General features: G+C 45.8%; 1 protein-coding gene across 6 annotated transcripts in view; it reads right to left on the bottom strand.

The window, feature by feature from the left end:
- Positions 1-16,212, bottom strand: part of Atg4a (Autophagy-related 4a) — a 57,366-nt gene that overhangs the window by 8,715 nt on the left and 32,439 nt on the right. For all 6 annotated transcript variants that reach the window (XM_037430054.2, XM_075888828.1, XM_075888820.1 and 3 more), the window contains 3 exons: positions 7,883-8,022; positions 5,981-6,037; positions 5,479-5,593 (listed from right to left, as the gene is read on the bottom strand). In XM_037430054.2, coding sequence (XP_037285951.2) covers positions 5,479-5,593; positions 5,981-6,037; positions 7,883-8,022 — 312 coding nt within the window. The remainder of the gene's footprint in view (positions 1-5,478; positions 5,594-5,980; positions 6,038-7,882; positions 8,023-16,212) is intronic.

Below are 16,212 nucleotides of genomic sequence, written 5' to 3' on the forward strand. Positions count from 1 at the left end.
TCATTTACCGAAGGTGACCTGTCGACGCAACATGGAAGAAGCGCAACAAGCTGACGCAGCCTTGACCTGACTCCACGCCCTAACTGTAACGCGAGACGCCGAACTAGCCACCTCGACGTTCTTATCGACGGCCACAGTGTGACCGCTCTCGTCGATACTGGAGCCGACTATTCCGTCATCAGTGGGCCCTTCGCCGTGAAGTTGAAGAAAGTTAGGACAGCTTGGGAAGGGCCCGAAATCCGCACAGCCGGAGGTCATCTCGTAACGCCTCCAAGAATCTGCACAGCGAGAGTCACCATTAACGGTCGTATTTATCCTTCAGACTTCCTGGTCCTACAGTGTTGCTCGAGAGATGTCATCCTTGGCATCTATAGGGTTTGGCATGGACTTCTTATGCCTCCATGGTGCTGTCATCAGCCTAAGAAGAAGGTCGATAACGTTATCCACAGAAGAAGCACTACCGCCGCGCACGCCGTCAGGAAACCATGTTTTGAATGTGCTCGAAGAATAAGTCACCATTTTGTCTCGCTCCGGCGTCATTATTTCAGTCGGTGCTCCTAAATCACCTGACTTGGAAGGCGTCATTGAAGGCAGTCAGCATCTGTTGGTCACCCGAAATATTTGCGTCGCAAGAGGAATCGCAGAGCTGAGGGGAGGCAAAGCAACGGTTATGCTCACGAGTTTTAGCAATGAATACAAACACGTGAACAAAGGAACGACGGTCGCATACAACGAAGAAATCGTGGAAGCCACCAGTGCTTTCACCCTTGCCGATTCTGCGGAACATGCTCAGAGAAACCAAGCCCCTCCCTCAGCTTTCGACGTCAATCCCAGCCTTCCGAACCATAAACAGGAACAGCTCAATACCCTGCTCCGGCAATACGAAGATTGCTTTTCGTCGTCGTCAAAAATTCGGCAGATGCCAATCACGAAACATCGCATCATAACCGAGGAAAAAGCCAGACCATTCCGTCAGGGTCTGTATAGGGTTTCAGCGCGGGAACACGAGGCCGTGAAGACACAAGTTGATGAAATGCTACGGAACGACATAATCCAGCCGTCCAAGAGTCTATGGGCGTTCCCTGTGGTGTTAGTGAAGAAAAAGGATGGAACCCTACGTTTCTGCGTCGATTATCACCGCCTGAACAAAATCCAAAAAAGGACGTGTATCCTCTCCCACGAATAGACGACGCACTAGATCGGCTCCATAACACCAAGTACTTTTCGTCAATGGACCTCAAGACTGGCTATTGGCAAATCGAAGTCGACGAAAGAGATCGAGAGAAGACGGCGTTTATAACACTGGACAGCCTCTTCGAGTTTAAGGTGATGCCCTTCGGTCTTTGCTCAGCGCCTGCAACTTTTCAACGCCTTATGAATACAGTACTGGCAGGATTGAAGTGGCAGACTTGCGTTGTGTACTAGGATGACGTCGTGGTATTTTCCTCAAGTTTCGATGAGCATCTTCGGCGCCTTGAAGCTGTACTTCAAGCCATCAAGACGTCCGGACTCACACTGAAGCCAGAAAAGTGCAGATTTGCGTACGAGGAGCTGTTGTTCCTGGGGCACGTGATTAGCAAGTCTGGAGTACGTCCCGATCAACGAAAAACAGCCGCCATCGCCGACTTCCCGCTGCCCACTAACAAGAAGGTGGTGCGCCGATTTCTGGGCCTGTGCGCCTATTATAGGCGGTTCATGAAAAACTTCGCCCGCATCGCCGATCCACTCACTAACCTTACCAAGGCCGATGTGGAATTCAAGGGGGAAATGCCGCAGGAACACGCTTTTCAGGAGCTTAAACATCGCCTCCAGGCGCCTCCGTTACTTGCCCATTTCGACAAATTCGCCAAGACAGAAATACACACTGACGAAAGCAGCGTTGGTCTCGGTGCCGTTCTTGTGCAAAGGGCTTACGGAGTAAGACGATAAGTTGGGCCAGTTGGTTAGGATCCATCGTGAGCTTACTCACAGCGCAACACCAGAAAAAATACAGGACAGGGAAGGAGTAAAAGAGAAAGAAAAAAAAAGACGGCGCTGTCTTTTTTTTTTTTTTTACTCCTTCCCTGTCCTGTATTTTTTCTGGTGTTGCCCTGTAAGTAAGTTCACGAAAGCTTACGGATTTGAAAGGGTTATTAGTTACGCCAGCCGATCGCTATCCAAAGCGGAAACCAATTATTCCACAACAGAAAAGGAGTGCCTCGCGATCATCTCGGCTATGTCGAAATTTCGCCCCTCCTTCTCCGGCAGGCCCTTCAAACTTGTGAGCGACCACCACGCCTTGTGTTGACTAGCTACCTTGAAAGACCCTTCAGGTCGCCTCGCAGGATGGAGCCCGAGACTTCAAGAATATGACATTACCGTCGTTTACAAGTCCGGCAAGAAACACTCCGACGCTGACCATCTCCCTCGTGTGCCTGTCGACCAACCACTGCCCGATGACCCGGATGACGACTACTTCTTGGGAACGATAACTGCCAACGACTTCGCTGAACGACAGCGAGCCGACCAAGAACTTAAAGCCCTAATAGAATACCTCGAAGGCAGGACCGCCGAAGTCCCGAAGGTATTCAAGCGTGCACTTGCGTCGTTCTTCCTACAAAACGGTCTTCTCCAAAAGAAAAACTTTTCACCGCTTCCAGCCAAGTACCTCCTTGTGGTGCCTTCATCTCTGCGACCAGAACTCCTGCAGGCCCTGCACGATGATCAGACGGCAGGGCACCTCGGTGTTTCTCGCACGCTCGTGAGGATACAAGAAAGGTACTACTGGCCACGTCTTACCACCGACGTGACTCATTACGTGAGGACATGCCGGGACTGTCAGCGATGCAAGACACCGCCGACAAGGCCAGCGGGACTTCTGCAGCCAATTGAGCCACCTCGCCGACCTTTTCAGCAGATTGGTATGGACCTATTGGGGCCGTTCCCGACGTCGGCTTTTGGAAACAAGTGGATCGTGATAGCTACCGACTACCTCATCCGCTACCCCGAGACAAAAGCCCTGCCCAAAGGCAGTGCATCCGAGGTAGCTAAGTTCTTAGTCCAAAATATCGTCCTACGTCACGGCTACCCGGAAGTCCTCATCACCGACAGAAGAACGGCATTTACTGCTGACCTAAAATAAACAGTTTAATCTTCAATGTACTCTCTGCTTCTTCGTCGACGTCACAACCCCGTGACAATATAACCTCTCTATTCAGACAAACGGAACAAAAGTGAAACGTAAAAAAAAAGGAAATAGAAATAAGGGAATCACAAAGACAAAATAGCAAATGTGGTAAAGTTATACTATACTAGCGAAAAAATGTAAAATTAAACGTGACACAAATAAAAAAAATCATGAACCTGCTAGAAAACGGCGGCATCTTGACAGTGTACATAGAAAGTGATGAGGAGGGGAACTAGATGGGATGACTAGAGAGAACTATCGAGAAGTATGTGAGCTGACAAAGAATTGCGAAGGAGGAAGTGATCAGAGATGGAAACAATGTCACCTAGTAGATGATTCCAATCGTTTGATGTGACTGGTATGAAGGAGCAAGAAAATGTGTTCGTGTAGCAGAAAGTACCTCTAACCTTACGTTTGTGGTCAATGTGAGAGGAATGGTATGTGGGAGGCATAATGAGCTCACTATGTAGTACTGGATGATGGTAGCTCTTATGGAAAAGGCAAAGGCAGAAGTACTTCCGAAGTAGTGATAAAGGTGGCAGTGACAAATGATGTTTCATTGCTGTTACGCTTGATTTAAAGTGATAATCCGATAAAATAAAACGTGCAGCGTTATTTTGAATCTGCTCGAGACACCTGTATAGGTCTTCATGGTGAGGGTTTCATATTGCAGCACCGTACTCAAATTTCGTGTGTTCAAGGGTTTTATAAAGAAGCATCTCGAGAGAAAGTTGAAGATTTGCTAAAATTACGACGCATGTATCCCAATGTACGGTTAGCATTGTTCGTGATGACATTAATATGAGCATTCTATATTAGATTGAAAGAAATAGTAAGGGTTAAGTACCGGTATGACAATACTTGGCCAAGAGAAACATCACCCAGTTTGTATGTTGAGGAGCTATTGAGCTGGCGGGAGACTGTCATTAGCTTGCATTTGTTGGGATTTAACTTGCGTGTAAAAAAAAAAAGCAGTCTCGTGGGCAACCAAAACGTGCGGCGGTGGCTAACAAAATGAGTTTCACTGCGACATAGTCGTGACGCGCGGGCAGCATATGGCATGATTCTAGCTACCTCAGCGCCTCATGATTTACCCATTCTTTTTAGGACTGTAAATAAATTTAATAAAGAGCAGTTTTAGCAGATTTCGCAATGTATGTGAATTTCCAATTGCCGGTTGCTCCAAAAATTTGCCCACTTGCACTGCTGGCGGAGTTATTGCCTGCAACGCCTACTTCGAAGACTAAGCTGGAAAGCTTCAGAGATCACATTTACCAGCCAAAACATATGGTGAATTCTGTCACACTGGCCATTAATAACTTCTTTATTTTACCAGAAAGAATGGTCGCATCATGATGTGCTGGTGCAGCAAGGAGCAGGCAACATGTCCCACTCACACTACGCGTGAGCAACTCTCTTCTCCTCACTTCTTTCCTACCACATGCTTGTGCTTCTCCTGCGTTCCTGCTTCTGCTCTGGTGGTGCATACGCTGCTTTCTTCTAGTCTCCTCTCCTTCAAGTGTGAATATAAAGCGGTTGCGCATATGCGCTCCGTCCCCCTTTTCTCCTATGCTTCGCCACTCTATCACCTCACAACGACGACGCAGAAAGCGTCTGCTAGCGAGTTTCTTGATTAAAAAAAAAAACGACTGCTTGCACTGCACAACCGTTCGCTGGCTACCCCGTATATAGTATAGGCACTGGATCTTGACCTCAAAGGTAGTACCGGTGAGATATTTCTCCTGTGCATTGTTAAACATTGAAAATTCGTAGCGTACATGTTAACGAAAAGCGGACTGCAGGTCCCTGTCTCGAATTGGAGTCTTATGTCTCTCATTGCCCATTAGCAGCAATTAGCATGTCCCAGTAGGAAAGATCAGTCTATCAATGCATTCTTTGTGTTTCCATAGGTTTCTCTCCTGCGCAACGCTGCGATGAGCACCAACGTCAATGCCGCCGCCAGTGTAAGCATTAGCACCCGCTCTTTTACATCTACATGTGGCTCCCTTTAGAGAGAGATGGTGTTATTTTTCTTTTTTACTTTTTTCGGCAGCGGCAGCGAGGCCTGCTGTTCTTTTGTGTTTGTGGCTAAGACCAGGTATTGTGGAAAAACATAACCATTGGAGCTGCAAATTATCCAGCACGCAGCAAACGATCAGTCCTGATTTCTTTCAATATTTGCAAGTAGCTTGCATCCAACTTTTTCCATGTTCTGTTGATTTGAAGATTTTTTGCAACCCCAGTGACTTCAAATTAACGAGATTTTAATTTATATTCAAGTTGAGAAGTAAACCAAAAGAAGAACCACGAACCAGTGCTTTGAGGCTCTTCATCAAGCCGCTGCTGATCCTCTGCAAGGTCTGGCCACCCGAGAGGTCTGTGCTCTGTGATCTCGAACAATGGCTGCTTCATGTGGCTAATCAAGTGCTGAAAGCCAGAGTCAATTAAGGAATTTAGAACGAAGATCTGATGAACTGAATATATTCTAGGAAAACTAAGATACAGGCCCCCTCTGAATCTTAACTCCATCATCTTGCTAAGCACAATGTGCACAGACTTTCACGTGAGCACGTAAGCCATTTAACACAACAAGCGTTAACAATGTAAAATTAAAAGTAACATTCACCATATCCACCTATACAATATCTGTCATTCGCAAGCCTACTCAGATCTCAAAGTGTCACAAATGTGTGCTGAAGTGTGGGTGCCTGTAACATGAATATCCCAACATTTATTTCAGTTCCAATAAACTGAAAAAGTGAAAAACTTTGGCCAGCCTTTTAAAAATATAAAGGAAATGAAAAAGGAGCTCACCTTATGTGCCAAGTTGCACCAGCTGTCAAACTCTGCTTCTGTGGCCATGTAGAAGCACTGATAAAGAAAGGAAGCAAGGAATGGGCTTCAAGGCATCACTGAAGCATAGACAAATGTATTGAGTGGTGTTTGAGAAATGCCAGATAAGTCCAAACAGCAGGCATTCATAAATATTTCTACATTTTCCATGCTTTGCGTTGTGATCAGCACTTACTCAACCAGTAGCCATGATCCAGTACAGACTACAATGTCAGAGGAAGTTACATCACACAAAGCATGCTCTTTAGTGCCATATAACACTTTGCTTGCTGCAGCAACCTCGTTCCCTTATGCCAGTGTTTTGTGCAGATGGGCCAGATCAGATGCTAAAGGGGTTAGCTGCTTATAATATTACAATTTGCTGCAATCCAATCAGTGCTTTGCCCTTGGAGCAAAAGTGTGACATTTATAATGTAAAAACAATTTTTAAATATTGTCATGGCGTGTTGCAATACTTTACTTAATGAGCTTCAGTAATTACTCAAGAGAGGTGGACACTACCCAGACTGAAATCAAAAAGCATAACTGAGAAATATCACAAAATTTCTGTAATCAGTTATAAATAATTACTGCTGTTACTGGTACCAGCTTTCGGGAACATGGAATAAAAAGCACTAAATGTCAGTAATACATGCTGAACTCCCCACCTAAATTTTCGTCCCTTGACCTGCGCTATTGCCGACAAGAAATAAATGTGATTCTCTGGCACAAAGTATGAGTTACCAGCAGTTTTCTCTCTTTTTTGTCACAGTGAGAAAACGTCAGCTCTCTGCTATGACTGTGCAACAGCAAGCAGTAGTGATATCAAGGAGCATTTTAAAACAACTACATGGAACAAACGCACAATAGCTGCCATGGTGGCATAAGCTAGAAGCAACTCATTTGGTCTGTATTTCCAATGCTTTCTGCTAAGACATTTCTGAACTCACTCCCAAGACAGAATCACTAATTGATGGGCCTTTATGCTTACAGAAAAAGTGAAGATCTTTTTTCATAGAATGTGGTGTTGGCCACAGCAAGTTTAAGGGTTTATTAGCCTTTATGTGATAAAACATGATTGTACTGAGTAATGACCTATAGGCATATAAAAAAGGCACTCTGACTGAAAAGCAGTTAGCAAATACATTAGGCTCCATAATGACTAAGAAAAAGATCTTGTGCAACTATGTTAGAACAGTTAGTATGCTAAAACAGCCACAAATCAACATTTACAGTATAAGTGAATGCATGTATAACTGTCATTTGCAGCTAAAAAGTACCTTATACCACATGCCTATGTGTGTGCTGATATACCGGACACTCAACCATCACATCTGTGTTGCAATCAGTTATTTCTATACTTCTTAACTTGGGCTATACAAAAGTGTCATTTTACAAACATTACAGTGAAACAACACAAGGCACTTTTCATCACTATCCCCCCCCCCCCCCCCCGAGATAAAAACTAAACGATTCCTTGACTGCAGTGTGCTCACTTCTCCATCGCATGCAAGGAAGCCAACTACAGTTAAGAACATCAATCCTAATTGGCCTCATTGCCACCAGATCAGGCCCATGTCACTCGCATACTACTTTGAATAAACACAAGTTATGGAAGCCCTTCAAAATCATGTTGCACTGACATTTTTTCGTGTGTGTACAATGCAGCCTTGATATCATGTAATCTAAACACCTAATGTCAAACTTTGCTGGCTTGGAATACCCAATATATATTTAACAAGAAGTAAGCCTACAATCTGTACCACAAAAGCCCTTTAAATATGCATTGATTGCACTTGATATATCACACTAATGAAGTATTCTACATGGCTAGTTCCAGAGAATGAAGACATGCTAGCGTTGTCTTGTCGTCTCGATTCTCACTAGAGCAATGGATGGGTCGAGCTGGCCAATGTCCATCCTGCTGGCATGGGCACAGTGGTAGCTCTCGTCCTCAGGGCACTCTACATCTAGGTCAACTGCAAGCTGCGTGGTGTGCGGGTCCAAGAACACTAGGTCATCACCTAGCCAGAAAGATCGAGCACATCACGAAACATTTCAGATGGCTTGAATTCATCTGAACTGGAGCACTGGTTATGTTGTACTAAATCTCGAACACAAATGGGAAAAGGGTCACATTAAGGGGGGATGAGGGTCTTAAAATAGCACAAAATTGTGAAAAATGCTGACTTTAAAAAATTTCGATTTGAGGTATATATAATTGAAGGCATGTTTTGGAAAAATTTTATATTATGGCAAAATACCATTTTTCATTGTTAAAAGCTTAATATATAAAATTACAAATGTTTTAAAAACTGAAAACAAAATTTTTTGCCATTGTTATTTTTATGAAGTGAATCTGTTTTACTAAAGTTTTGAGCAAGTTTCTATGAAGATACCAAAACAAACTTGGTACCACTATTTTCCGCAGCACTAAAACTATGGGCCAAAGCTTTTTTTTTTTTGCTCGACCTTGATAGATTTGTAATTTTATGATAAATACCAGCAAATTACTGGAAGTTCATTTTTACCTTTCAAGTTAAAAAACTATTTCCGATCAAAGAAATTGCCGTTTTGGCATCTAGTTTGCTTTAGCCTGTGGCATGAACCATTCAGAGGAAACATGTAGTTTTGAAAACTAACTTTTTTTTATTGAGGGTTACCATAACGACGCGTAGGAAATGACTTAAATATAGTGTGAAAATTTGTCACTACTTTTTTTTTAAATGAGATATTTTAAATCTGTTTGAAGATTTGAAATCTACATTCAGTTGTACGCATGCATGGCAATTTTCATGACAGTAGGATAATAAATAAAGATACCTTTTTTAAGACCCACGACCATTCCTTAAAGCAACATAACAGTCAATGGCACAACACTGCTGTCGTTTACAAAAACTGCCGTGAACATTTCCAATTTAGAGCCTTCCAATATAACAACCATCAGTCAGTGCTCCATAGAGAACTACAATAATGGAGTACACCTGTAAAACCAAAGCACACTGCTCCCACTTCAACACTATTTGCATCGCTGTGTGATGCAAAACTGGGAGGAGAAACATATTGGTTTGTGTAAATTAGGCAGTGCACTCTAAGGCTTGCCAACACTGCATCCAGGGTTTCTCACTTCTCAGAGAATAAAATGAGAAGTTATACATGTCTGTATCCAATTCCTTGGCATCTCGAGCAAGACTTGTTGTACAGCTGAAGATTGTGAAGTGTTAGCGAGAGTGCACTTCATGAAAACAATTTAAAATATCTGTAACCTTAAAAAAATTAGGGCATCATGAGGCACAGAAATCATTTTGTGAGCTTGCAAGCCGTACATCCAAGTCATCCTTGTCCTAGTCATACTTAACGGGGAATACCAAGAACGCATGGAATGTCAGAAGTTAGAGCCACTAAAAACACCACTTGTCATAACTGTTTCCGAGAAAAAAGTGGCTGTAGATGAAGCTGCGGCAGCGTTCCAACAATAACAACATGTCCTAAAATGGCAGATGTTCTGGGAACATAGAATTGCTGGAGGTCACTGCTGCAAAAGCAGATCAACTAAAAGTTCAACAGCAAATTAAGAGAAGCAGAATGTCGAACTAGGCTTTCCCCTTCAGATTCTTGAGGTGTTCTAAGCGTCTCTGGGATTTTTTTCTTTAATGACAACAGAAATAGAGCAACATGCAGCTCTAATGCAATGCAGACATTCCGAGAACGCGGAATTGAAGGTAAACATCAGTAGAAAGTTCAACAGAAAACTAATAGAAGGTACAACTACACTTACATTTTGACAAAGCTTGAAGCATCCCCCATTCTTACTTCATTTACAGCAGTTTATTAGAGCAGGAGTACAAGAAAATTTAACTTGAAGCCCCTTGATCTGGGAAAGCAGTTACTATCTTCTCCATCACGTGCAGTTTGTGGGGTCTCGGCGAGGCGAACGCGCGCACCGCCACGCTCTTGGAGTGAACGGACACAGTAGACACGGTCGGTACAAAGCACGCAACATACATACATTTATTAACTAATTTAGACGACGATATCGTCCGCCGAATGTTACATCAATTTCCATTATCACGCTACTATACAAACAACATAACGCAGGGACACACTAAACACACAATAACATGATAAACCCACACTAACACACCCAACACACTAGCACATACCCAAGGCGGCGTCGCCAACGCCTGACCTTACACGCGGGACCCCGGCGCGAAGCCCGCGGTGCCGAGCACCGGGGACCCGCGCAACAGACAACCGTTCGCGGCAGCCGCCACGCGCAGAAGAGGCTCGCTCAACGCTCGCCCACCACCAAAGCCCGCCTTCCGCCAGGGGCCACCACCGGCGCTACCACTCTACCAACAGTGGTACTCAAAGCGAACACAACGCCATCTATCGCCCGGTGGTGGTCACCACCGAAATAACGCCCTGGGGCGAGACACGTGCGCCACGCGGCGCAGACAACTTTACAGGGGGGGTGTCAGCACCCCCACATTCCCCCAACCTTAAATCAAACCATACCCCGAAATCAAAAAATAGCTACACAAGCTTTAACAAAAAAATAATATCGCACGACCACAATGTCCTTGCACCACGACACCGCCGCTGGTCGACACTGCTGCACTGTCCGGCTAGGCTTCACCTCAGTACCGGCCCCGCAACAGCAACCTTGCCGTCGGCGCGACGATCCGTCGCTAGCACCGACACGTCTTCCAGTTGCGACCAGCACTCGCGAGGGCGCCGGACTGCAGGCAGTTGCGCAGATCCCAGGCATCTCCATCGCCCGACCTCACGACCGCATTCCTGGCCAGTGACGCTGACGATATGCAGGACAGCCGGCCGTGGATGACATCCCTCCCGCTGAATACATCAACAAAAAACAAAACTCGAAAGAAACAATGGAGCGCGGCCTAGGGAGGGAGCTTCAGGCTTTTCAGCCACGTGGTACGGTGGTCAGTACTGCTAGCTAATACATCGGTGGCGGCCGAGACGCCCATCAAAATAAAAACAAAAATCACTTTTCCTAACTCGTGCTCACAAGAAAAAAAAAAGTGAGGGAAGCAGAGCGCAACACCTCAACGCTACGATCCACCTAGTTGTGCCACGTGCGACAGGCGGCTGCGCAGAGCCTTAGGCCTAATGAGTCGCTCGGCAACAACCGGCATCCACCCAGCACCCAGCCTAGGCGCAGAAGAGGCAGCCGCGAGGAGACGTCCACTCTGTGAGGTGGCCCTATCGCTCGCCGCACACAGCAGCTTACCGAGCGATCGGCGTCCACCGCCCCGGGCGGTGTCACGACGCCTCGGCGTCGAGCCGCAATACAAGTCAGCAACGACGCCCGGCTCCCTGAGCCCAAAGAGATAGAAGAAGCTATTCACAGAAAATCGGACCACCCACGAGGCTTCCGTACTCACTCGCTTCGGGCCTGGCCTACAAACCACGTGCTCTAGGCCTTGCTCACCCCAGGATGCGGACCGCATGGCTCTCGTCCTAATTCAACAACGTTTTTGAAAACTAACAACAAAAAATAACAACACTTGCGAGCAAAAAAAATAAATAGAAAGTCAACTTGCCGACAAATTGAAACACGTTACAAAACCAATCTCCTCGCTTCTCACAAAGCACACCACCGACGCTAGCAAAGAAGTCCCCCCTAGGCCTACTCTACTCCGGCTCTAACAAAATCCCTGTACCGAACCGCAAGAACTGTCGTCCGACACTCCAAGAGCTCCACGTTGGGCAGCCAGTGTGGGGTCTCGGCGAGGCGAACGCGCGCACCGCCACGCTCTTGGAGTGAACGGACACAGTAGACACGGTCGGTACAAAGCACGCAACATACATACATTTATTAACTAATTTAGACGACGATATCGTCCGCCGAATGTTACATCAATTTCCATTATCACGCTACTATACAAACAACATAACGCAGGGACACACTAAACACACAATAACATGATAAACCCACACTAACACACCCAACACACTAGCACATACCCAAGGCGGCGTCGCCAACGCCTGACCTTACACGCGGGACCCCGGCGCGAAGCCCGCGGTGCCGAGCACCGGGGACCCGCGCAACAGACAACCGTTCGCGGCAGCCGCCACGCGCAGAAGAGGCTCGCTCAACGCTCGCCCACCACCAAAGCCCGCCTTCCGCCAGGGGCCACCACCGGCGCTACCACTCTACCAACAGTGGTACTCAAAGCGAACACAACGCCATCTATCGCCCGGTGGTGGTCACCACCGAAATAACGCCCTGGGGCGAGACACGTGCGCCACACGGCGCAGACAACTTTACAGGGGGGGTGTCAGCACCCCCACAAGTTCCTAGATTCTTGTCGCATCCTGTCGCCGTGCGCTGCGTTGAACGCATTACGATCTTTCACCTCACATCCCTCGGACACCCCAAAGTGTACAATGGAGGCACGTGATTGTGGGCCAGTTGTTCACCCCAGTGACATCGAACGTCTTGAAAAGTCATAATAAAAACACCGAGTATGTTGAAACAAGTATTAATGAAGGGGTGGGTTGGTTCTTTCCCAAAAACATGTGGATGAGGCATATTAATTTAAAAGCCGCTTTAGGAAGAGCTTTATTGTGCAGACGGTTTATTGCATCTGATATAGCTTTGCCTGTGGCACAACCCTCTGTATATGGACATTTTTTTTTCTTTCTCGCGCAAGCATGTGCACCAAAGGAGTCTACGGTGTCACATCTAATGACTTCCACGCTAGTGCACCAATGTGTTTATCTTATCAACCCGAAAGTAGCTTTGTGCTGTGGTCTCACAAACTGCAGAAGTCCAAAATCTTGATGGGAGCCGACAGATGAAAAGAACATAGTGGGATAATCGTAAGATGAACAGGTGAAGTGCCTCAGACTGGCTGGCCGACGTTTCGATAAGAAGGCCTATTTTTTTCAAAGGTGCCGTGTCATCCTTGGCGTGTTAGTTTTAAAGGGGTTAGTAGTGGCGTCATATCATGGTGGTGGCGTGTGTCCCTGTTGATGATCGCTGTCTGAAAAGCAAAATATAATAAAGAGAAGAGTGCCGTCCTCACTTCACTTCAAGTCAGGTGATAGTGATTCAAAAATGTTCTCAGACAGTAGGGAAAAAAAGAAAAAAAAAAAGTAAAGCGCTAAGTTGGAGTGGTGTGCTGCAAACGACGTGGCCGCTTCAGACACGAACATGTGAAAGAGCCGAAAGCTTCGGAGTCGGCAGACGATCAGCGCATCTGGCTACCAGAAAGGGTTTCCGACAATAGCAGTGTACACCTGTTCCCGAAACGATAGGCCCTCCTATCGAAACGTCGGCCAGCCAGTCTGAGGCAGTTCACCTGTTCATCTTATGATTATCCTACTAAACTGCAGAAGGGTAGTTTCGAAGCAATTGCAACTAAAGCCAGGATTTCCAGCCTCTGCCTCAGAGTTTATAGCAATACAGTTTAACCCGGATATATTGAACTCTTAAAAAAACACCTGTCAGTTCAACATAAGCCTGCTAAAAAACTGGACATCATAAGTTCACATACCATTCATAAAAGCACTTTTTGACGAAGCTAGTTGAAGGAAGATAGTTAGTTGTGCTTGAAATAATCTTCCATTTTTTTCTGTTCAAGCAACTTTGCTACCTGAGACAGCACGAATTTCTTAAAATGGTCTAAAGAGTCGGAGCAGGCAAGGCCGCAACCTTCACATTCACGCAAAAGCGCCGGAGTAGTGTGAGAGCACCAATCAACCAACTTTGCTACCTGAGACAGCACGAATTTCTTAAAATGGTCTAAAGAGTCGGAGCAGGCAAGGCCGCAAACTTTCACATTCATGCAAAATCACCGGAGTAGTGTGAGAGCACCAATCACCCCTGAGGATGTGAGCAAAGAATCGCCGTTGTTTTGGTCATTGTGCCTGCTTTTCCTTGCGCTCGATATGATGTCTGCAATGTAGTCTTCATTTTCAAGCTCACCCATGCTCGTGACATCATCTGTCAACACAAACTCATTGACTGTTGATCCGTCAACAGATTCTGGAAACCTTAACAGCTCGACAGCTCGCTCCAAACTTCAGCAACACCGGCAATGGATTCGTTGCACTCATCAAAATTTTCACAGAGTCCCTGATAACACGAAGGTTTAGCAGTAGTCTGTCTATCGGGCACATAGAAGCTGGCACTTCTGAAGCACTTTCAAATGGTTTCGTTCGTAATGTCTGCCCAGCATCCACTCAGCATAGAAAGGGCCAGTCAGCATTGAGCCAGTCAATCTCGAGCTCCCTGCTGACAAAAAAGTTTAGCAGCAGTCTTTCTACCAGGCACTTCCAAAAGCTGGCTTTCAGCAAGTGTATTATGCTTTAATCTAGGAGTTCCAGAACTGACGTGGTACTTGGAGGCAAAAAACACAGCTCAATGCTGCTGAGACTCGCACTGCAGCGGTGCGATGAACAATTGCCCACAAGCAAGCACACTTTGTGGCTCTCACTCATCAAATCATAGTTCCATGATGACAGCCACTTGCTGAAAAGCTACCCAGTGATCTATGCCTTTGTGTTTGACCAGTAAGTCACTGCAAGGGAAAGATCATTCCAAAGCCACTGCGGCAACTTGCTTTTGCCTATAACTAGGGGCCGCAGCTTTTTTGATCCGCCCAAAGTCGTTGCCAACAACACGAATACATGGGCCCTGTTCACTTTGCTGCCGCGAGTTTTGTCACCCCGACACGCAAGTGTCCTATTTGGAAGCATTTGCCAAAACAGAGTGGTTTCGTCGGCGTCAATGATATCCCTGAGTTCATATCTTGCTGTAATGTTGGGCCAGTTTTTTTACATTCATTTGTTCATGCTGTCAATGTCCACAGCTTGGCTTTTGACAATAACCGCTCCGCCAACAATCTCGTGCCTTTTTTTTTTAAACCACTGTAGCCAACCAAAGCCACCTTGAAAACCTTCCTTGCCAAGGAAAAAAGCAATGTTATTTGCTATTTTGTTAGATAATGGGACCGGCCATGGAGAGTTTACATGACCGAATGTCGACGAACCACTTGTACAAGGCTGCCTCAACGTTTTCCTACACAGCCGTGCATACACCTCAAGCGCCACAGGCCCCGGGTGTATTGTCTGCTTTGTTCCTAATTTCCACCTTAATCTTCAAGATGATGCTGAGAGTGCTCCTCAGAGTATTGCATGCTGCCATGACGTCAGGCTTTTTCTCACCAGGTTCGAGTCGATTTATAATTTAGAGCTTCACGACTTAAGGCAAATCGTCGCTTCAAGCTAGTCATCGCAGCACAGGTCCACAGTGCTAAGCTCAACGAACAAGAAATGCAGGGAGATAACTCACACTACTCGCTCGCTCGCACGATGAGAGTACAAGAGGCCTTGATTTACTGTCTCAGCAAGCGCTGCAGGTGGATTAGGATAATTTTGTGCAAAAGGGTGACGGACAGCTCGACTAATGCGGTGCAGCCACGGTAGGGAAAGCAAGTTATGGGCCGCCTGGTAAAGCCACTTTTGCAGTGAGCGGTGAAAAAAAGCGCTATGTTTCCCCAATGCTACGAGGAAAAGCCAACTTCTGAGGGCACTTTTGCCTCCACTTGACATTCGATATATTGGGAGTTGCTGCTATTCTTGTTTGATGTAACCATAATTTTTGCTATAATATGCTTACTGAAACTATACCGTGTTCAGAACTTGTTCGATTAACAGAATAATTCAATGATCATGTAAACGGATTCTATATAGTTGGGTTCAACCGTATTTGCGGCCTGCAGTGACTGAAGCAAGCAGTGCATGGTTGATGGGCACTTGATGCGACTCACTGAGTGGCATAAATGTATTTTATACATGTCCTATAAAGTTCCACATCAACAGCGATGGCCTTCAGGGGTGCGACAGCCAAAATAGAATTTGGAGCAATTTTTGGCCCTGCAGACTGTGACTTTTGGAGCGCTGAAATCCGAATTCGGAGCAAGTTATAGGAGAAAAAATTGAATTTTTCATCACAAAGAACCAACTTTGGAGCAGTACAGTTAAACCTCGTTATAACGAAATTGGAGGGCCGCCGCTATTTGCTCGTTATAACCAATATTTCGTTATAGCCGTAGCGGGCATTTACCGCAAATATTATGCACTGTACTTACCCCCCAAAAAAATAGCGGGCGAAATAGCATCCTGCCGCACGGTGGTATACAACAAAATAACCACATTCCCAAATAAAAAGGAAAAAG

Source organism: Rhipicephalus microplus, chromosome 1 (assembly GCF_043290135.1).
Source record: "Rhipicephalus microplus isolate Deutch F79 chromosome 1, USDA_Rmic, whole genome shotgun sequence".
Lineage (NCBI taxonomy): Eukaryota > Metazoa > Arthropoda > Arachnida > Ixodida > Ixodidae > Rhipicephalus > Rhipicephalus microplus.